Here is a 25,077-nt window from a genome sequence, read left to right on the forward strand (position 1 = left end):
GCATTGTTTATATGGAGCTTAGCATTAAATGTAAATTATATTTTTTACGATTTAATGCTTAAGAGAGCGACTTCAAAGGGAATCTGCCACTAAAACTAACATTATAAACAACAAGAATTTGAATATCTAAAATATGCATAATAAAAGTTTTCATAACCTAAGACGTGCATTTTCTGAAAAACTTGATCACGATTTACAAATAATATAAAAATTAAAAAAGCAAGTATTTATATACAATATGTTAGGATAACTCATAAAATTTCCTTTGTATAATTTATGGAACGCAACCTCTCGGTATTTTTAAAGCAATTTGAAATTATGCTGCTTTGAAACATTTGGAGCGTGGCCATAGTGGGGTTGTAGTGGGCGACATGCAACACACTATTATGCTGTTCGAATTATGTCACATAGAGCAGAGATGGCCCAGTGCATAATGCACGTGGGTCTTAAGGGAAGATCACGGGATCAAATACGGGCAAGCACTACTAAGTTTATCTTATAAGAGCTTTGTGTAAGACCGTTTGGATAGGAATCCTATATTCTATACCCATAATATATTCTATTGTACATTTTGTATTCATGGCGCAATAGTGATATAAGGAAAGGTTATTATTTCTTACAAAGCCAACGTCTGTGGTTGATGGTAACCACTTACCATCAGGTTATCCACCTGCTAGTCTATGTACCTAATAAATATTTAAAAAATGTATTTCGTTTTGTGCTTGGCAATGAAGGGTAGAATCATAATACCTTTGTATAAAATAACTTTCAAGCCTTCACAAGAGATAGAGTCTTTGTAATAACACATTTACGCGCTAATACTTTACAATGTTCTTGTCTTATATGGTCCATCAGCTGGATGTGAATCTTACATAAAGATTATGCAATTAAATCTGCGGAAGCACCTCTATATTTCTATGTGCTTATTTGTATTTATAAAGGATCTCGTGTTCGACTGTGAAGTTAACATCGTTAGGAACTATACCCATATGTCAGATGACTCTGCTACTCTTGTATTCACGAACAGGCATATGAGTAGGATTGCAGAGTGAACTGCAAACCTTCCACTCAAGAGGTATAGAGGCCCCTCTGCCAAGCAATGGAATATTTAGAGGTTGTTAATTTACTTGTTACGATATTATGTCACGAACTCTATAGCGCATTTGCGTATCATAGTCATTATCTAAAGTAGTGTTAATACATTCAAATATTTATTATTTGTAATGGTAGAACAGACGCGTTACTATAATTATGTTGTTATCGTTATGGTTACAAAACCGTTTTTATATTATATTTTGTACTAGCTTGGTGTTCCTATTATTTTTGATCATGATAAAAAAAAATCTTATATATTATTTATCCATTCACTAAACATGACCAACCAATAAACATGTTCACAATTTATTTGAAATATAATTAATGACTGACTTGTAGACTGACGAAAAGAAGTAAAATGACACACAATATTAATAGCTAGTCGAACGGCGCCAATTTAAATATGATCCTTGAATTTTTCGACATTCTGCCATCCCACTCACTACAGAGCTTCAGTGAATCACATCTGCGTAGGTTGTTTTATACAAAGCAATAAATAGATAACTTTATAAATAATACATATTTAGCAGAAAGTCGCTTTGCTAACCTTAAACTATGAAGAGTAGTTCAGTTAAATGAAATGGATCAGAAAACCAATATCAAGATAGCTATGAAATGATAAAAGCCGTAAGGAGACGTTTACTGCCTGCAATAAAAACAAGTTGGAAATTGTAATGTGGGAATAAAATTATTCCGAAAGCGTAGGCGTAAAGTGCATTGGGTTAAACTATGATGCCAACAACATACGCAAGAAATGTTCCTACAAAACAAGACAAGTTTTCTTTGACAATGACTTGAATTGCATATAAATTATAACGTATATCTGTTACTATGTCATAATTAGTCCGTTAGTGATACGAACTAAAATACAGCTAAAGGTAATATAGTTATTATAGCATTATTGTTGAAAATACTCTACATTTGTACTGATACCACGCGAAGACGTTTATAATGAACGACGATATACCTAGCTAGTTGATATCGTTACATCATATACCCCGGGTATATGATGTAACGATATCAACTAGCTAGGTATATATCCACGAGCCAACACGTATCATACTAATAATATAAACAGGTAAGTTTGTACTATATGAACTCTAGTACAAATACAGCATTTTAGCATTAGCAGCCTGTAAATTTTCCCACTGCTCGGCTAAAGGCCTCCTCTCCCTTTGAGGAGAAGGTTTGGAGCATATTCCACCACGCTGCTCCAATGCGGGTTGGCGGAATACACATGTGGCAGAATTTAGTTGAAATAAGACACATGCAGGTTTCCTCACGATGTTTTCCTTCACCGCCGAGCACGAGATGAATTATAAACACAAATTAAGCACATGAAAATTCAGTGGTGCCTGTCTGGTTTTGAACCCGAAATCATCGGTTAAGATGCACGCGTTCTAACCACTGGGCCATCTCGGCTCTTACAAATACAGATTTACTTTAAACAATGTATCAGACCAATTTGTAATAGTAATTATTGATTACAATTAAAATTAATCAATTCAGAACAAGTAATAAATTGAAATATTTTGTTAACAAAAAATATATGAATATACCTATAGCAAAGATTGTATAGTTTTTTATGAGACAAAGGTTTAATTGTATGTACATGACAATTAATCTTATTTTCTCGGTAAAGAAGCCTTTTTATTACGAACCGTAGGTAGCTCTCATTTTAATCCTGTAACATGACAATTTATATATCTCATAAGGTCATATATAAATAAACAACATTTAGATTTATAATAATAAGAAAATATCGTAGTTATATTATATATCTTCTATTAAATGCAAATAAACTTTTGATATCAGATAGTAGGAGGATGTTTTACGGCATATACTTAAAGAAGTGAATAAAGGAGTACAGTGAATATTTAATATTATTACGTGATGATGTGAATGAGCTCAGTAATAATACCTACTGTTTCAGGTGCATAGCTTCGACCTACAAACACAGCTACGATCTAGTCTGCATGCACTGCAATGCTAGAATTCGCTTTGAATGTGATAATCTATTTCGGCGGTAGAGAGCTACTTTATATAACCTTACGTCAAAACATTAATTATGGCAATATGGTAAATTGATTACAATGCGAGAATCTTCACCTCATAAGAAGTGGCCTAGCTCAGCGGTGATACATTAATATATTAATATCTTTAACAAAAAATGTATAAAAACTTCTATGAAATTAAACGAGGGACTGTCGCTTAGGCTGTGTACTCGTAATTGGTTTGTCAGAATCCTACTTTCAGCAATATTGGCATTGTACTTGTAATAATTAATGTTACTTTTGTTTTTAAACTAGCTGAAATATATATATATATATATATATATATATATATATATATATATATATATATAAATAACAAAAAATATATACAATTTGTTGACAAGTGGCTTGATATTTTTTTAGGTTAACACTTTTTCAGACAGCAAAACGCCCACAGTCGTCAATAAAACTTTTGTGTCTACTGTATTGTCTTTAAGAGTGTTAATTGGGTCGAAAAAGAGTTTTACGAATCTCCTGAAAATATAACTATTTAAAAATTTCAAATTAATTCTAGTACTCAAACAAATCCATAGGTTTTAGTTTTACCTAAAGGCATAATAAAAATGTATTTTCTGTTCATCATCATAATTTGAACATTTTTTTTACCAACAAGAACCTCTTTTGTAAACACTGAATCAACCATAGCAAATTTTCCATTACCAGTATATAAACAATTTTATGGTCCCATCAAGGAGCTTACTCCATAATAAGAGACGGTAAGTGCGCTACGTAACTAGAGCAGGTTTATTTCCTTAAAACATAACATTTTTGTTAAGCTCACTTTGAAGATTTTTTTTAATTGTCTTTTGGAATTGATTTATGTATATTATTGCTTATTTTTCGTTCAATTTAACTTAGTTTATAATATGTTTACGTTTTTAATTCTGTTTTATAACATTTATTGACTTATTTATTTAGTAAACCTGAATACATATATGTAAAAAAAGGATTTTTTAAAAGTCTAAATGTTATAATTTTGAAAAATCCTTTTATATCGATACATAGGCTAGATATTAATTTAATGGTAATATTAAAAACTCTAATCAATCTCGTGCGAAGCAGGACAGTTAGCTACCATAATATATGCACAAGGGATGTAATATCTTCAAAACACATCCATCCTGCCGCCAACCATGAGTTTGGACGTGTTGTTGTAAGGAATGATTTATACTTTTTAAACGCAACTATCTTTGAGCGAATGAGACCATTTGCCATAAGATGATATTTATTTTCACATGCCTTTCTAAACATAGTTTTCTAACTAAAATTTTTACATTATTATTATGCCTATACTATCTCAATAAATATAAGTTATTATTTCAACAACAAAAACGAATGTGCATTAAGTATAATCAATTGAATTACAAATATAAATGTTCGTGGTAGAGTTTTAAGTTTATTTTAATTTCGAACTCGTTTCCACTTCAACGTCTTTACCGGTTGTTTAGTCACGTATACAATTTTACAATTAAGGTTAGTTAAAAATGGTAATTAGGTACTACACTTCTATTTTATAAATCTTACATATATTTTGTATCGTTCTCTTATGTTTTGGCTTAGCTTAATGACTTAAATAAGTTATATACTTATTTAAGTCCTACAATTCAATCAAAATTAAAGATAGCTATTATCATAATAGTTTGAATAGTAGATGTAAGCAGCATTTACAATAACAAAATAATTTCCGTTTTCTGTTCGCATGTCATAGAGATTTTTAATGAGTTCTTTGTATAAGCATAAATTAAGTTCTTTAAAAGTTTGAATAACCCTTGTAATAGTCGTGTAAAATATAAAGGTTGAACTCAAAATACTATGAATTTTCTGAATGTTTTTAAATAACCCTTTTTCGTTCAACTCATGTATTTAAATACATTTAATACGCTAAGAACTTCTAAGAAGAGGTACTTGTAGCCTATCTCTGTTGAGATCTAAGCTGGAAAATATTGTACTAAGAGAACTAACGGCCCGAACGCGTTTTGACTTGAATATTATCGAAACAAGTATTATATTATACGGAGCGATCGTTTTCAACATAAAATCTGGTCCGAAAACTTTCTCAAAAACATTATCCATTCTCTACACCACCGCAGATTATATATATTTATATCTCAATGATACAATTGATGAAAAGGTAATCTAAATAACGAAAAACAAATTGTGAAATAATTATATATAATAAAAAAAAAACTTTTACAGCGCTTATTTTTATATTTCTATGTTAATTTTTTATTACGATTTTTTTTTAATTTAACTTAAATGTTCGCCGCAGTATGGACTAATTTATAAGGTGGTTGATCAAATTTCAGTTCCAGCTATCGTATCGTTAACCACGAAATTTAAGACAGTGCTTAATCGATACTAAAGAAACACCGAAAAATGAAATTAGAAAAACAAAACATTTATTCCTAGACTTACATTTATTATAATTTACCAGTAAAGGATTATAATCGAATATAAAATGTTTCAATCAAAATATACAGAATTCATTGAATCGTAATTTTGTAGTCAGATAAATATGAAGTTACCGTCGGTTCGGAATTTAGATTCTACTGGGGAATAACTAAGAGAAACTTGGTAGTTTTATACAAATGAATATACATTATAATTACTTTCACTTCATAGTTCTGTCTTTGGTCGATATTCGTCCTTTTTTTTTTGTATAGTATAAAAAATAAAGTGAATTTCGTTATTATTTAAAAAAAAAAAACGAAGTTGTAATATCTAGTAGGTACTTCTCGGCAATCTCTTTTTGCTGGTAAAGAATAACATAAACATACTTATGAATATTGATATAATTTGACAAAATAGTCTGATCTAAGTGAAATGTTTACGAATTTTTCTGGAAAACATGGCTCATCTTATAGCAATATTTGCGACGCTTATAGTGATGATGTCCTTAACCACGACGGTTATTCTTGTAGGAGGCTAATTACGTAGATTCGAGATATAAGAATGCACAAATATAGACGTATTATCTATCCCTCATGCTCCTAATGTAAAGGGAACGTAATTCGATACGACTGAAGAGAGTTGAGGCTCGTGATCAACATCTTACGTGCTTACGCTTACTAGGTAACATACCTAGATATCATACATATATCTAGGTCTATATGTAAACCCTACAAAACTGGTGGCTAAGAATTACTTCATAAATAACGATGTTGTTTTACTTTCTTTTAGCGTGATTTGAATCAAAGTCCTCAAGATGTGTAGTCTTATAAATAGCCACTAAAATCAGTAAAATTATTGGATGATTAAAAATGTGCTTGTAAGAGATGTACTATACAAATAATTTTAAGACAATTTATTGTAGTTTATAATACAAAATATAGTGGTATTTTTACCATTTATTGGGCTAGATACAAAGTTGGCTGAACTATTTAATTTACGTAATATTTTCTAATTTTAAGGTTTTATATGTGTTATATAAGTAATATGACATATTTATGTATCATACTATTGCTATCCATATGTCTATTTCAATTATTACAAATTTTGACATATCAGTAGAGATTAAAAAATATATATAATGCAGTCAAATAAACTCTGATATCTCCGGAGGGAACAAATTCTGTAAATTGGAACAAAACGAAGGGAATTAAAAAATAAATTAGCTAGTATACCAAACGTCAAATACATCCTATTTATAATTACTTCTGAGTTAGATTTTTACAAGATTCTTTAATGAGATTAATTATTTGTATTTTAACATTATCTACATAAAGAAAAGACATTATGTTGATATGTTTGTCCCCTATTAATTCCTAAACCATTCTTATACGTTCTGCTCCGACTGTGATCAAAATTGTTGTGTTTTTCTTTGTACGATGGATTTGATTTTATTTGTATGTTGTCCTTGGTTATAAGCGTTTTATGTATATTTTTATTCTACACGTATGAAGCCGGTTCGGATAGCTAGTATTTTTATATATCTTTCTCTCAATTTTACAGGGTTCCGAATTACCTAGTGTATAAAGGTAAATTATTTTAATAACATGTGCATTTCATGACACTCTTGGGAAAAAAATTCTGGGACAAGTGTGTAAACGACAAGGCTAAGTAAAGCAATGTTAATTTTTTAACAGTTCTACATAATAGCACAGGAGATATTAGCCAACTATTAGATTTTATAATTCACAATATTGAATATATGTCCTATATGCGTACGCCTGCGAAGACCTTGACCCAAAAGAACCAATTTTTTTTTCTTTATATGTTTGTCCTTAAATAATCTAGTTAAGCATATTTATTCGACCCGTGCAAGTCGGGAAGGAAGTTGGGATGTATTAGCCGCAACGAAATAAATATTAAAGAGATAAATTATTTTATTTTTAAGGTTTCATTAATTAAAAGTGTTTTAAATCGAACTTTATTATTGTCAATTCAAATACGTATGCAATTGTACGTGTAGGTAGCATTTGCTATGTGCTGCCAACCTCGGCACAGTCACTTGCGTCATCCACTCTATTCGAAAGTCCAATTTAAAAATAGGTTAACGGTCGTTTTCACAAAATAGTCACTCCTAAATATACATCTTAAACCTTTCTTTCCTAACATATAAACGTGTAATGTGCTCAAAATCTACTTTCTAACTTAATGGTCTTAAATTATTGTTAATATAAGAGAAATTACTTTTGTTTCCCTTGCTATAATAATAAAACCAGCTATGAGACAAACTCCTGCTTTCCGTACCGCCCTTGGGCTAGAAATACTTTTTATTGTTATTATTATATGTCATGTCATAGCTGCTTTAGATATACGCATTCTATATAAAAGTCCAACTCCGATGCAAAGAATCCCAGAGAGACAGTTTTCTACCATTTATAAATGAAAACCTAAAAATAAAAAATTAAAATTACATAATGCTAGTCGAGTACCCAAATGGATTTACCACTGGGAAAATTTCTGGTATCACTCGATTATTCTCAAATTTTAGACGTTTAGGTAACCTGATCTGGCCAGCTCCTCTTTTTGAACCTTTGCCCTTTCCTCTTTTTAACCTTTACGCCTGCGGCCATAGTTCCGCGTAAACAAATAAGGGCTAAAGATAAACACAAAAGGTAATTCTTCACGAGTACCATAAAAGTTTTCATCTAGTACATTCTGAGAAAATAAGCTCATATATGGATTTCATTTATTCAATGTATAAATATTTATTGAAAGTTTATGTATTACTTTATTTCATTACATTCCGGCATAAATATCTCCAAATATTATTTGCTTACGTTTTTTATTTTAAACTCGATCCGTGACATTTCCTTTTTGATAAATGAAGTGCGTACTTCCAAAGTTTCAATTCTAAATACAATATTCACATTTCTAATTTAAATCAAGCGCTTTCCACACAAACTTTCGCCTTTTATTTTCCCCTTAGGGGACGAATTTCCACAAACACTGATACACTTACAATTATTTATAAACAGAATCCTAATTATCAATTTCCGTATTTTCAAAATGATGATTAGAAATTTTCATCCCTATTTTCATCTCAGATGAAATTTCAAACTTAGTTCGTAGCGTTAACCAACGTTATGTAAAGAAATTATGTGTAAAATTTCAAGCGTTCTGACCAAATGGTTTACGCATTGCCTTGTCGTCAGTGTTCATCGTGTCAGTCAATTAATAATAGAGTTTTACTAAGATGACAAGCAAACTTCTGTACAATTTGAATACGTCTAGGGTCTGCACTAAGCAGACAACAAATACTTAATCTGTGGTATCAAATAGACTAATTAGAGCAATATGAGTTGTCCTCAAACTCCTGCAACCGTATACTAAAGCCAACCTACAAACTTGAAATAAGAAGCGAAATAACAATACAGAGTAATTTTAAATGAAGTCAGTGCTCTTCAGAGATATTTTTTTAGGGTTTCATACTTCCTATTGGAAAAGGAAACTCTTATAGAATATCATTTATCTTAATTTATTATAAGCTAAGTATATTTTTAAAACTACATACATTTTATTGTACCTTCTATAACAAGTGTGACTTTATCATATTATATAAATCTACAAGATAATGTAATTTTTGCTAATAATATTATTAAGCAAATAAGAACATTAGTAATAATCATTATGTAAATAGCATTTTTTTTATTTGTGCGTGACTTAGAATTGAGAGAGGACGGTGGAATTAAGAATTAACGATTAGGCAACCCCAAAATACTTACCTTGAACGTCATCACGTCACGCATGGCTAGAAGTACTTACAATTGCTGAATAAAACATTCACTCAGCAGTTATTATAACGGACATCAATCAACCTGTCACCGTCTATTTTCTAGGAAATTTTATTTCGTCGCTCGTCCTATGAATTCCATTCTGAATATCAATACTAATAATAATACCATTGTAGAGTCTTGTGTTTTTTGTTACTGAAAGTATATATAAATAATAATCGAATCAAACATCAAATATCAGGTTCTATTAGAATATTTCGTTCCTATAAAAAACGTCCAGTCTATACACTGGGTAAACAGTTGGCCGCGGATTTAAGCCTGGGACGCACCAGTAAGTTGCTAAGATATATTATTAAATACAAATATATTATTAACTCATCTCTAGTTTGTCTATGAGATAAAGGAGTCGGATGGAATCTGTTGTATATATGCGTTTAAAACTCTACTTTATCCGTAAATCATCTAACCTGCTATAAAATCATTCAGGTTGAAATCATCCAATTTGAAGGTGAAACTTAAGCCAAGCTTATCTCAAAGTGTCGCCATGGAGATAAATAATCCGGTCATTATATACATTTCATTTCATTTTGGATAAGTAGTATGAAAGGCATTAAATGCTTTACCTGAAATTTTCCTTCACAATTTCCCATAAGCTTAGAAAAAAGTAGAAAATTCTGTTTTTCTTAGAATATTCTACTCTTCGTTATGTTAAAAAAAAATTACGATTATATACTTTTTCGTAGTTTTTAACCGCTCTATAATTAAGTTAATATTTTTCTTTTTTCTACTCTTGATCGTTGTCGATATATTAAACGAAAATATAAAAATACATTTTCTTTTTTCTTTTCTTTGTGATACATAAACCTATGTGTCTGAAGTTAAAGTAACGATGAGAAATGTTAAAAATAGGATAATCTAAGCTAATAAAGTAATCACAGGACGAGAAATTCGATGAAGGTATCATTGAAGAATATTCTTTTTCATCAATCAATAATTTATTAGCAAGTTTCCCGCCCTAAATTAAGTTCTTGTTATAAATTCCCATTGTTAAATTTATAAACTACGTTTTTATCACACTTAATAAACACAGACTGCGTGGTAAGTGAAATAAAAGTTTAATTAAACAAGCCTTTTAGAAACGAGCTATTATTTAATCCATGTCATAAAATAAACAGAGTTTACTTAGATTATTAAAAATATATATTATAGAATATTAAAAATATTACAATCTAAGTAATCAAAAGTGATTCGAATATTTCAGCTCAATCAGATGGGTGGAACTTCTTAAACTGCTTCGATGGTCATCAATCATTGTTAATATGTCCTATAAAAATGGTAAGATGACATGTTTGGTTCTTAATTGAGTGTAAACCTACCACTGTGATACCATTGAGTGTACAGATCTTACTTACACTCAATGTATTCCTGGATTACGAAGAAGAAAAGCGCTTATTTTGATTGAAATTGCATTATTAAATTATTTTACAGAGGAGAGCAAGGTCAAACACAATTACCATTCTTTTTTCTACTGACTAAAAGCTTTTCACTTTTCAAAAGTTACTGACTTAATGCTCTGTATTGATATTTAACATATCAAGTCAGATTTTCTGACACAAGACGTTTCTTTGGCGTTTTTTTTGTTGCGCTTAACTCAAACTCAAACTCAAACTCAAATTCCTTTATTCAATATAGAAGTAATACACTTTCTTATTGATTGTCAAGTTAAACACTACCACCGGTTCGGAAAAAGAAAACACCCTGACCTGAGAAGAACCGGCGAAAGAAACTCAGCGGGACTTTTTTTTTACGTCAAATTAATTATATACATAATTGTATATGAGTAGAAACAGCAAGGAGGCGATCGTTTCATTCACTAATTGTATAGTAACCTTTCGCACACAAGCGTTCCTTAACAATTTTTTTAAATTTCGCAACAGAAGCATTTTGAACGCTTTCTGGGATCCAGTTGTAGAAGCGTATACATTGCCCCACAAAAGAGTTACTGACTCTATGCAGTCAAGTAACAGGAGTAACTAGATTGTGTTTGTTCCTTGTACCAATGTTATGAGAATCACATTTTCTCATAAAAACATTAATATTTTTCCGTACATACAAAACATTACAGAATATATATTGAGAAGCAACAGTCAATATCTTAATTTCTTTAAATTTATACCTCAAGGATTCCTTGGCTCCTAGGTTATAGATTGCGCGAATAGCCCTCTTCTGCAGCACAAATATAGTATGGATAGCGGCTGCGATTACAAGTCGATTCCATAATAGGCAGTTGATTTGCAATAAAATTAGGAATGATATATGTATTTCTTGAAATGTTTACGTTAGACTGCATGATTTCCACAATTAAACTCTTGATTGGTCGCATCAGTTGATTTACAATTAGTAGATATTTTTTATTTATTTTCTTATTGTTATAAATATTCCATAACTTTAACAAATGAACACAGCACGCGTACTATAATAATGATAACATTAAAAAAGTAACTACTTCCAATTGGTGGTAGGTTTTTGTTCAAGCGTCTGGGTAGGTACCACTCACTTATCTATTCTATGTATGGCGGTATTCTACCGTCATATAGCAGTACTCAGTTTTGTTGTGGCCCGGTTTGTAGGGTAAGTGATCCAGTATAACTACAGGTACAAGGGACATAACATCTTCGTTCCCAAGGTTGGTGGCGCATTAGCGACGAAGCGAATATTTCTTACACCGCCATTGTCTACGGGCGGTGGTGACCGCTTACCATCAGGTGACCCATTTGCTCATCCGCCAATTTATACCACAAAAAATCATAACTAAATAATCATTTTAATAAAATCTAAATAATAAAATATCAGTATATTGTATAAAGTTAATGAATATTTAAATCAATGTTAAAAAGTCTGTATGGCTTTGAAAAAAGAATATTCAGCTTACGTCAATATTATTTCTCATAAAAAAGTTATCTGTTCAATTTTTCGATACTTATATATTTGCTCATTCACAGAATTTATTTAAATAATTATCATTTAACTAATAACTTTTTTTGTAATTTAAAATTATTATAGCACTCAATTTAATAAATAAAAAATAAAAATATTTATAAATACCAAACTAAACACTTAGTTCTACTACAACATTTGGGTGTTGTTTAGTAATAAAAAATGTTGTAATCATAAAATTAAACTTGAAATGGCTAAAATTTTCTACACATTCCTTTATTAAAAATATGACAATAACATTAACTTTACTTAAATTCTGGATTGAACATACTTTGAAGAGTTTCGGTAGCGGCGTCATTGAAATACAAATTAGATTAAAATAGCTGTGTTAAAATAATAGCCATATTTATTAATTTAGCCATATTTAAAACTAGTAAAGACATTTTTGAAACTAATCTTTTAAATAACACCACTTCTTTTCTAAATACGAGTGCATGTTATTTATATAATTTGTTTATTAAAAATATTTACCAAAGAATAAAGTTTATGTGGCACTCATTTTAATGAGTTAGAACTCATTTAGAATGTACGCTTGTCGCTATTTTTTGTTAAAGCGTTTCACAAAAACAAGCTGATATAATCATTTACGCACGATGAAATTTATACGTTATGTCATTATCGTTATGACGGTAAATATACGTATTACGTAGCGCTGTTTTTGAAGTTGAAATTATCAAGATAAATGCTATGCTATATTTGTTATGGTCTGTATCATTTCGTTTGGTGATAAGGCTTTGTGCAGAGCTAGCTGAGAGGACTCAGCCTTATACAGTAACTGATCGTTTAAGTCCCTCACCTGGGCTAAGATCTCATTTCCCTTTTAAGGAGATACCTTTCAATACGCTATTCCAAAACGGGTTGGTGGATTCACATGAAAGATTTTTATCCGACGCACACCTTACGACGTGATCATTTAATATTTCATTCATCACCGATAACAAGCACAAATTAAAAACATAAAAAAAAAATGTATTCTACCCTAGTTTGAAATAGAAATCTTCAACTAAGCCTTCATCCTTCAGATTAACTGACTGAACTAGAGACACTAGGAATATAACATCATAGATTCCATAGATGGTGACACACCGGCAATTTTAATAGCACTTTGGACAGACTAGTAAGTCTGCAAGCTAAAGTGATCGTTAAAATACATAAAGAAAAGACTAATATAATATAGTGATTAATGTCAAAAGATTATTGTGCTGGACATTGTCAGTTAAATCCGGGGTTTGAATATTAGTCTAACATCATGTACTCGTCATTCGCTATTTTGAAAATTTGATTGATCTACTGTGTTGTTGTTGAAGATTTTAAAAAACGCAGCAAAAATAAAACATCACGATTGCGAGTTCCCGTTCCAAGCCTGTGATTCGATCGACATCAATCAATCAAAGTTGCCATTTATCCAACAATTATAAACATTTTGGTTTAATTTCGGTTTTTTTACTTTATTTTGTAGGTAACAGCAGCAGGCAAGGCTGTGCTGGTAACGGGATGTGATAATGTCTTAGGAAATGCCCTGGCCAGGAGGTTGGACGACTTAGGATACCACGTTTTTGCAGGCTTTCAGAGTAAAGCTGGTAACATTGACGCAGATATGTTGAAAGAAGATTGTTCAGGAAGATTACATACTCTTCAACTGGATATAACGTCTGAAACTCAGGTCAGTTGAAAAACAGAATATGAATGTTTCGTACACTTATGTTGTGTGTGTCAATTAGAATGTAGAACGAAATCATCAACTTTATTTTATCAGCAATCAAATTGCTGATAAAATAAAGTTGATAAGTTTTTATTAATCACATTTATCTAATTTTAGATTTCCATCCAAAATTTATACGCATTCTGAAGCCTATCCTCATTCTTTTTATTTTAATAATTTTACTAAACTTATATATTTAAGTTATGTTTTGTTATTTATTTGTCGAATTATTGAAACTACTCACCCGATTAATATGAAACTTTCATATTATTACAGGTCAATGTTTGCTATTAGACATTTTAAACAACTACAAATCATATATACTAAAAATTTATAAATGCGAAAGTAACTCTACAATTCTATCTGTCTGTCTGTTGCTTTTTCACGGCCATACCACTAAACCAAATTGGATAAAATTTAGTATCAAGCAACAAGCTTGCTCCTCTCCAAATCCAACGAAGGATAAAGGCTATTTTTTATGGATCACACATAAAAGTGAAGTGAAGCCAACCCTAACATCGCGAGTGAAGTCGCAGGCGACACCTATTCTCTTATAGTTTTTACATCATTTGCTTGGAAAGAGCTTGAAAAAAAATTTTCTCTACTATAATGAAATGTGCTATACTAGAATCAGTAATGTTCGATACTCATTCATTATTTTGGTCTATTTTTATTTATACAGATATAGTACGTTGCTATTCGATTAATATAATTGTTATTTTCAACCTTTTATAATAAATACCTATTGAATGAAGAGAAGACGTACTATGAAAATTTGTAACAAATTTTATATAACTTCATAAAAATATTTTTATTCGTAAGATTTTTAACATAGTACAAAGTAAACGTTACCACAATTTTATGAGACTTTTTGCACTTAATATATATCGTAATGGCCCAATAATACATAAAACATTGGATTTTAAAAGAAAATCGTATATTTGAATGTGCTTTGCACTACCAAACATGTCCAATCATGTGTCCAATTTATGTTTCTAAGTCTGTCTTGAGATACTGAGACGTATGTTATTCAGACACGGATCCAGGTATGAGGCTAGCCGATACTCAAAAACCCAAGAAATAATATATTTTATTTAAGACACGTCACAATTATTTGAGTACCCTGTGCTGATTATAATGATCTAATAAGAAATTGTTATGATTTCGTCATCATGCCAAATCTGAAGTACGACTAAAAAGGCGATGTGCTGACGGTACAATATTATTTTATTATATAATATATGTCGCTAGTAAAAGTACACGTTTAATAAATCCAACGAATATGCTTTAAAGCCATCATAATTTATAGACAATAATATTTAAATTAACGAGATTATTAACAAAGTCTAATAAAGGCAGATATTATACCGTGTACCGCTCGCAGCCAACATCAATTTAACCTTGTACTCACAATTAACAAAAATGGAAATGCTATAACTATTTTCAGCTTTAAAGCCGCCTACACGCAGACTTGTCTTTATTTTTTGTTAACGTTTTACCAATATTTATAAATTAATCCGGACTTCCTTTGTTTTGATAAGGTTTTTTATTTGATTCATTGTTAGTAAAACATTTAATTTACAATTTTATGTTTAATATATTCAACTATATTGAAAACTTTGAACGAAACAAACATTAATTGACGTGAAACATGTGTTATCGCGCTTTACGATAAGACCGATTCATATGCCGTGATGGAAAACAGCATGACGCTCTTTAATGCCTTCATGCTCCTACTTCACCGCCACTGTCTACTCTTATATATATATATATATATATATATATATATATATATATATATATATATATATATATAGGCACGTATATTTCTCCACTCGCATTGCACACGCAAAATAATTATATTTATTGTGATGATGTAACACATCTGCTGGGCGTCCGTGAGAGCGGCATTCTTTTAATTTATAATTTTATCTAAATAACGAATTACAAAATAAAATTTTATAATAAATCTTCAAGCTAATTTTAAGCGACCTCATTCGTTATTTGTATATAACTATTACGTAACTTCGGTTTCCAGATACTTTCGGCGTCTTTGTATATTGTTGATCATCTGCCAGAGGGCGCTCAAGGATTATGGGCCATCGTCAACTGCGAGTCTTGGTGTGCCCTCGGCGAACTGGAATGGGTGCCGTTCTCCGTAGTACGCAGAGCAATGGATGTCAACCTCTTAGGTAATTAGTCTGCACAAATACAGCGTACTGCTCCGTTCTTCTGTAAGATGGCTCTAAGGGTACAAGTTGCTTCTTGTATCGCATAGATGGCGGTAGGTTACTGAAAAGATTTTCAGTTTCTCTCCCATGTATTTATTACGATGATAATTTTATTGTTACAATTCGTATATTATTAACACATACATATAAATTGCAGCTAAATTCTTGACACAATAAAGGATAAAATTAATAAATAATATTATGTTTCTAATATAACATTATTTTTTTAATAATTTCTTTTATTAGTCTTTTGGTAGTACCAATCGTATATTGGTTTTTATCAAATCGACGTAATTATGACTCTATATTCTATCTAGTATCTTTTTTACTTTTTTGCATTATTATGAAACAGAAACTTATTACAAATTAAGCAAGTCATAAAAATGTTTACTAATTATTTATATGCCTGAATATAACACATAAACTTCTGTGATAACGTCTTTATATTTCTTCTTGAACGAAAAATGCCTCGTTTAGTAAATAGCCGTTATTATGTCACAACATACGTGACAGTCGCAACATTTTTATTAGATGAAACATATTATTTTTTATACTATCTCGTAATCACTCATTTCGTCCATCATAAATAAGATTTACAATTTAAAAGTATTTAGTATCTTTGTAATATTTAGAACAAGATTATTTTAATTATCTATCCATTCATTTATCATTTTGTTGAGTAACAAAAGTAAAAAAAAATCAAATAGAAAAGAAAATACAAAAATAGTACCAAATAATTATTATTTCAAAATTAGAGACTATAGATAGAGTATTTCGAATTAACCGTTAATTAGTAGTCGTTCTTGTAAATAATGATAATATTCATATAATTTTAGTATGTGATAATATGTATATTTAATATACATCATTAAAAAATTTTTATGAGGAATGTCTGAATACAAAAAAAAAATCATTTGTACCTTTTTACTTAGTCTTAAAGCATAAAGCGATATTTTCGAACAAAATCAATTTAAAACTATCGCTATCCGACTGACCAACTATGTCCAAACAAACATGATCGAAGCTCTACTTAAAGTTTAGTATTTTATGAACATTGTTACAATAAGCTTTGCGCCCACGACTACGTTCATGGAATGAAAAGTAAATGTGGATACAGAAATTACCTATATAATATGTTCGAGATGAGTTTATTAATTTATATGGTGATTTTATATATATACGTCTGTGTCTGCAAAAGTTAATAGTCAAAGTATATAAAAAAACGGGAGAGTGGGTCAGCGTGACCGAATTATCTCCAAGAAACCTTCTACTTAAAAGGAAACTTTATGCGCGATCTAACTTGGCCAGTCAGAAGTTATTAATGAGTGTTTGTGTTTATATACATTTTAGGAAAAATTGGGGAATCTACACCGGATTTTGGGCTAGAATGCGTATACTTAATGATATATTTAATTTTAATAATGACTTGGGGTAGGGCTTTTTGCAAGCCCCTCTGGGTCGCAACAAAACACTCATCAGATATTTGATGATGTTTTTTTTTTTTTAAAGCAGTGAATAAATAAAACATCAGTACCAACTGTTTGCCTTTATTTTAGCGTTTATATTAATTTCGTCCACTCCAATGTATATTATAAATTCTTAATTAAATTTTAAGGCCCCGTGACAAAATTTCAATATTTCTCCTTTCAAAATTAGACAAATTGTATAATATATTCACAGTAAAAGTATGAGAAGGGTGATTTTAACAAAGTTTATTTATTTATTCACCATGTATATATACATTCGAAACGTGCTTAGAATATATATTTTTTCTTTATTGGATTATAATTATGAGGAAATGAGTGGATACAAAGAAAAATGTATACAGCCAAATCCAGCCTGACCATAGAATAGATAAATTCAATAAAGGCTTATTGAATTTATCTATTATTTTACCTCACAAACTAGAATTAAAATATGAGTTAACATAATATAGCATTTATCAAAATGCATTAATAGGAATCGTTATTCTTTTAATAGTTTAATGAGTTTGAGATTAACAATGATTAAATACTGGTTGGAAATATAATTAAATAATTTCTCATTATGGTAACCTTTTTACATAAATCTTGGAATAAAAATAAATTAACCTCAATTAATAAAGGTAGTATATACCACGCCGATTTAATTGGGCATATATTTTCAGGACCAGCCCGGCTAGTTCAAGTGATGTTGCCGTTGGTGCGACGGGCGAAAGGTCGTGTTGTATTGGCTTCGTCTATCCTGACCCACGTCGCGGCTCCGGTGCGAGGTGTCCACGCCGCGTCACTCGCAGCGCTCGACGCTCTTGCCGCTTGTCTGCGTCGAGAACTGAAACCGCGTGGCGTCGATGTCGTAAGTCACTTAACGATGCTGGTTATATTCTACACGATTTTTTTAAAAAATGCAGGAAAGCCTGATGCAAGTACGATATGGGATTATAACATTACCATAAATAAGAAAAAATCGTGATTTTCGAGGATCTGATAGTTTTGCATTTTATTATTGAACTTACCGAGTATATATGAATCCTTTTTTGCTTCTTTTTTTAAGTAAATGTTAGATCTGATTGAAATTGTTCAAAGTCATGTCAACTGAAAAATATTTTAGAAGTTTACCATTAAATTAAGAATTTGTTATGGATTCAATTATATTTTGCAAATTACACTGACCGTTCCAAACGAAAACAAACCGGATATGTTTCCGAGATCCGAGATTGAATCCGAGAGAAATAAAATGCATTAAAATTACATAATACGTGGTGGTAAGCTTGTCTAGTTTCTGGTGGTATATTCTACCGCCAAGCAGCAATACTTAGTATTCTTGTCTACCAGAGAGAGCCAGTCCTAATTTTTGACAGCCTAAGGGCCTAGTTGTAGCGGACTTCTAGTAGCTGCCAAAATGATGGAGACCGGTCCTATCTATGGGCAGTGGTGACTAGAAACCACCTGGTGGCCCAACAATGAGGAATAAATAAATAAAGCGTGTTATAATATATATAAAAATTAAAATAATGTGCTCCACGCTTTGACATTAACATTTAAGCAGTTAATTGAGTACATAATCTTATAAGGTAAATTTTTAAAAAACGTTAAATCATAGAATTACTTATTCAGTTATAGAACCCTCGTGTATTTTAAATAAAGAAAAATTATAGTTGAAATATGATTTTATAAAGTGAACACACCATTTATTGGATCCTGTAGCATCGTTACACGACCTAGCTTTATTATCTCTAAATTACGAGGCTTAGTTACTACACTGAGCAAGCCGTTAATGTTTTCTGCAACATCACACCACCAAGTAGTAAGAATGAGATTTTATAATCATGCAAAATAAAAATTTTAGTACCAAATATAACGCGCACTAATTAAAAAAAAGAAAAATAACGTATTTTATAATAAAATAACACAAAAGCTTTAATGAATGAACAAGTTGTTTTTAAATATTTATTTTAATTACAGACTGTTCGAAATTCGAAAAAAAGTATTTCAAGCGTGTGTTAAATTGTTCTTCTTTTGAAGTCCGGAAATCGTTGAATATGAAGTTGCAAGCGCGGTTGCAAGCAATAAATTGTGCAATACAAAGCAACAATTTAAAATTGGTAACGTTAATTAATATGAAAATAAAATAACGCAAGATTCATTTACAGCATACATAACAAAAAAGCTACAAACAAATAAAGAAATATCTTCGTGCTTAAAAAAAAAAACAAATTAAAATTGCGCTAATCTATTAGAGGTTATTAATAAAGTTATTAAGGTTTCAACTGTCGCAGAAACTAGTTAACCTAAACCGCATAGGAACTAGCACTCGCAGTCGTAGTAATCTTGATTATAAACACGTCATTAAGGCTGTATCAAAAGCCGCGGTTGACTGGGTGACATAACAAGTCTGAAAAGGCTTGAATTTCTAAGAATAAGAACCTGCATTGAATTTTTTAAATCATTAATTCGGTTGCTCCTAATTATACACAGCTGCTAACACGCCAAATATATATATGTGTCTACATTTTTCCAAAGTATAAACAAAATTAATTGAATTGATGATGATAATCAATATTAGGAAAATTAAATCAAATTTTGAGTTTAATATTTAGAGCTATTAAAACCATAACTTTGCGCTTATGTTCACAATATTACCTTTCAAATAAAAACTTTTTAATAACGAAAAACACTTTCGGTAACGGAAGATTGAGGGTTCAACCCCAAGCGTACGCCACAGAGTTAATGTGCTACTATTTCATCTGGTGCTCAGAAAACAACTTGAGAAAACCTAAATGTTTCGGATGACACCGCATTGGGGGTGAGAAAGCCAAAAACTATCAGGGACTGTAGAGCTCTGCTGCATGCGAACAATACTCATATTTAATTTTAATCAGCTCGACAATGATCTGCTAAGTTCACTCGTAGGCATGGGGTGGCGTGGTAGAATAAACTTCAAACTTCCAAAATTTCTACAAAAGAGTATACGAGGGATTTGCCGAGTAGTGGGTTGTTTGCGGATTTAAAACTTCAAAGACATATTTCCTTATATTGATTTTTTTTTAAACTTAGTGCAATAAAACTTGAATTATTACTGCTGAGAGAAAAAAAAATAAAATTACATTAATTAAACCTAACAAAATATTCAGTAGAAGCAGATTGAACTTTATTAATATAACAACCGAATTAAAACTAAAACACTACACGTAAGCTTTTACCACCTAATAGTACCTGTTCTGATACATAATTTCGTTACATCAGGTACGTGCCTATCCAGCTTGCTCATGCAAAACCGATACCAAAACGTAGGGCGTCAACGCTGTTACTTCCGAGACTCAATTAGCGAGGATAATTCGATTCGCGAAGTTTTAGAAACATACTTGTTAAGAAACCCTCTCTTAAGTTGTCTGCGCTGTTCAAAGAGCTCGGAACTTTTCGATCGACTCTCTTTCAGCATCGATTAATCTTCATTTTATAAAAATCGATTCTTTGTTTAAATAAATTCATATAAATGTTAAAAATCTTTACAAACTTACATAACCTCATGTATGTATGTCGTAAATGTATTATTTACTTATATATTATTATAGTATGTAAAATTATACAATAAAAATATCATGATTTTCATTATGATTACTTTGAGTATTATATTAAAATATGACATCAAAGCAATACATAAAGTAAAATTCATCTAATCTCTAAGAAATAAATGCCTTAATATGACTTACCCCTGAAGGGATAAAAAGGGTTTATGTAAATAAAAATATTATCGAATTTTCGAAAGTGATGTTATGATAAAACAGTAAATATAATCTTTACGAAAGTAAAGACACCATTAGTAGATTATTTTAAATAAACAATGTGTTTGTTCCTTTCATACAAGTAAATAATAAATTCGTGTCAGGTGGTCGTTGCCGCTGGCGAATATACAACGGGCAGCGCGTGGCTCTCAGAGGAAAAACTTCTGGAACAAGCCCGCGATATGTGGAAGAGGCTTAGCGACGAACAAAAGGGTGCCTACGGAGAAGACTATTTCGAACAAGCACTCCGCAGCTTAGAGAAATATACTAAAAGCCCTGTAAGTACAAGACATTACGTCAACATTTCAAGTACCTTATGGAACTCATTTTAATCGTTTTATGTTTTCTTTTATTTTCTTTGTAATAGTTGTAAATAAAAAAAAAACTATTAAATACTTTCTTTACAATCTGAAACCACTCGACCGCTACTAGAGCAAATTATATTAAAAATAGTTTGCGCATGTCACCTTTTGTAAATATATACAAAACTAAAATAAATTAAAAAGCCTCCTGTTCTCACATTTTGATTACAATGAAACAAAAGCGAAGAGTTTTTTTTTTCATGTCTGTAGGCACAGCTCGTTTTGTCGCGTTGTAAGGGTCATTGGACTTTATGTGTCACATTATTCACATGCCTTTGAAAAGGTTTATAATTAAAACCATTTAATTATATTAAAACCATTGAAGTTACACCTTACAAGGTATTATATTATTAGGTATAGACAATAATAAGAATGAAGTACGTAAGTAGACTTTGTAGAATATATGTATAATGCAAATCGAGTGCGCCCTCCAATGAACACTACTGCTTCTTATTATACCTTCTTTACAACAAAGATGTCTGTTCGATTCATTCATTCGCCTTTGTTAAGTTTTTGTTGTCAGCGATGCGGCCAAGTTGTTAGGGTTCTTGTCTATCTTTGTACCGATTTGTTTTAAATTATAATTGCATACTTTTCTTGCTCGTTTCTGTAGGTTTGTTTCAATTTCCGCTTTGGTTTTAAATTATTAAACATTGCCTATAGTTGTATTTGTTTTGTGTTATGTAAAATCAACATATTAAGTCTTAAAATACAAATATGTAAAAATGTTAAATAATTACTGGGATTAGTATGAAAAGTATGTCTTTTTACTTCATCGTGAACATAATATACATTTATAAATGTAATTATGCACATCTATACTAAAACTTAAAACTGAAGAATTTTTGTTTGTTTGAAAGTACTAATCTCAGGATCAGAATTTAATTTTCAGAAAATCTTTTCGCGCTGTTTAGACCTAATTTTTAAGAGAAATATCGAATATATAACATCACGGTAACTCACGTGTGTATGGTAGTAACATTGAACGTGGATAGAGTCACACGTGGCAGCCACATAATAAAATACGAGCATGCAATATAAGGCGCTAATCGTTGAAAAGATCTCACATCATTAGATACAGCAGCAAGGTTCAATTACTACATAAGGGTCTAAATAGACTGTCGATAATGACCATGTGGATCACGTTGTGGATTCCAGACACAGCAAATTGTTTCGCTTGTCAGTCATACATACTCAATACTATCAAATGAAATAAATTAAGTGTGATAATGTTACCTAAAATATATAATACTACCTACCGGACCATCGTCATATGAAAAACTTATATTCAGTAGCATTGATTGACTTTTAAATAATAAAAGCATAATTATTTATGTAGCAATATTTAATTCGACTTATTTATTGGTTGTTCGATAGAATATACATACTGACTTCTTATTATTGTAACTGTGATGTGTCTTTTAGTTTATTTTCTATTCCGTAAAACAAAAACGTCACATATCTCGGTAGATAGCCAATAACTCAGTCTTAACGTAAAAAGTCAAGTGCACTCCGTTTAACGGATATTTTAAATCTTTTGATGCATCGGTACAAAACATGACTTGCAGGCGATATTGTTTACCCGTGTTGTATTCACACTATTCGCCGTGCTCATATCGGTTTCATAACAGGGCCATACATCCATCATCAGAGCTATGCAATCTGAAACGGCGATCAATTACATTTTAATACAAGTTTTTCAGTAGTAGTATAACAACAACACATCCATAAATATCGACACATTATTTCCTAATATTTAATATCGTAGAATAATTGACGTCAGTACACTTTGTTCATAAAATTATTTAATTAATTTTTAATTTACAGGATGCTGACCTGACTGCGGTGACTCGCGCGTTAAGCGACGGTGTGACCCGGACCTTCCCACTCGCCCGCTACACCCCTGTGTCCCCACGCGAGAAGCTGAAGTCTTTGTTAGCCGAACATATGCCTCGCTCGCTGTACGAAGGCCTCTACACAGATTAAAAATCTTATCTACCATCAAACAACTTATATTAAAAATTAAATTGAATGTTCTTACAACACTAAATTTTCTGAAACGACGTTGTAACTATAGTTATTTTAACTTTACATCTATGAAAATTTCTATCATAGACTAAATTAATGTCATAAATTTTAAACTAAAATTGTATTTTGAACAAGTTTTCCCTTATGCTAAATGAGGCCAGCTCGCCGTTGAAGCTTGCATGAATTATGTAAGCTTTTAAGGTCGAGTAAGTTTGCTGATCATTTATGCGAGCATCTAACACTTGAACACGTATGCAGTATCTGTTTTACGTGACGTAAATTCGGTTTTTTTTATTATATATATATAACATATTTGTTTCCCGTATGCGTATTCTGAAATTATAAGAAATATTACCCATGATTGAATTACTATGAATGGAGACTTAACTTAGACATAAACTCAACGACAATGTTTGTGTATTATTTTGTATTAACTTTTAAACATAAATATCTATATGTTTTTGTTTTTATGTTGATTTTGCTTAGCAGTTGAATAAAACACGTGATCATGCGTTTTAAGCTTGAATACAAACCAAGGTTACGTAAGCATTCAAAAAGGAACGAATGCAGTTTTATTTTTATTTCATTTTTATCGCTGTATTGAATTCTGAAAATAATTTCAATCAATCAAAAGTAATACCCAATAAACTAATTAAGTTCTTGTACGGTAGTAATTTTTATCGTCATATCTTTTCATATTCTAAATATCAGTTAACTTTTAACGAAACAGGAATAGCAATTTTTCACTTGCCGGTCACTAGATTTGAGATGTCAGTCACACGTGCTCGTGAGCTATGGTCGCTTTAATGATTGATTTTGCCCTTTAACATGCAAATGTTAATCTGCGTTACATTTTATTTATATATTTCTAAGTTCTACTATTTATTACTCTCATTTCTATTTAGATCAATTTTATAAGAAATTAAAAAAAGAACGATATAAATAATTAAATATAAGTTACAGTAATGCATATTGTTTAGTTTTGTTAGTAATTTAAGGTAGACAAATTATTGTGTTTCAGTAGATTTATCTATTCTAGCTTTTTGAAATACAAATCCAACGCAATCGTTAAAATAGCAACCAATATGTCGTAATAAATCTCTTCGCTGAACGTGATAGAGTGTGCATTTAGTATCACATCGTGCAAACGTTTTGTAAAACGTTTT

General features: G+C 30.8%; 1 protein-coding gene across 1 annotated transcript in view; it reads left to right on the forward strand.

Moving 5' to 3' along the window:
* LOC125066747 (D-beta-hydroxybutyrate dehydrogenase, mitochondrial) overlaps nt 1–24,831 on the forward strand; it is a 38,430-nt gene extending 13,599 nt beyond the window's left edge. Inside the window, exons 4-8 of the mRNA XM_047674994.1 lie at nt 13,785–13,988; nt 16,066–16,219; nt 18,405–18,592; nt 21,626–21,799; nt 23,711–24,831. Coding sequence (XP_047530950.1) covers nt 13,785–13,988; nt 16,066–16,219; nt 18,405–18,592; nt 21,626–21,799; nt 23,711–23,869 — 879 coding nt within the window. The 3' untranslated portion in view covers nt 23,870–24,831. The remainder of the gene's footprint in view (nt 1–13,784; nt 13,989–16,065; nt 16,220–18,404; nt 18,593–21,625; nt 21,800–23,710) is intronic.
* The last annotated feature ends 246 nt before the right edge of the window (nt 24,832–25,077 follow it).

Source organism: Vanessa atalanta, chromosome 10 (genome assembly GCF_905147765.1).
Source record: "Vanessa atalanta chromosome 10, ilVanAtal1.2, whole genome shotgun sequence".
Taxonomy (NCBI): Eukaryota; Metazoa; Arthropoda; class Insecta; order Lepidoptera; family Nymphalidae; genus Vanessa; species Vanessa atalanta.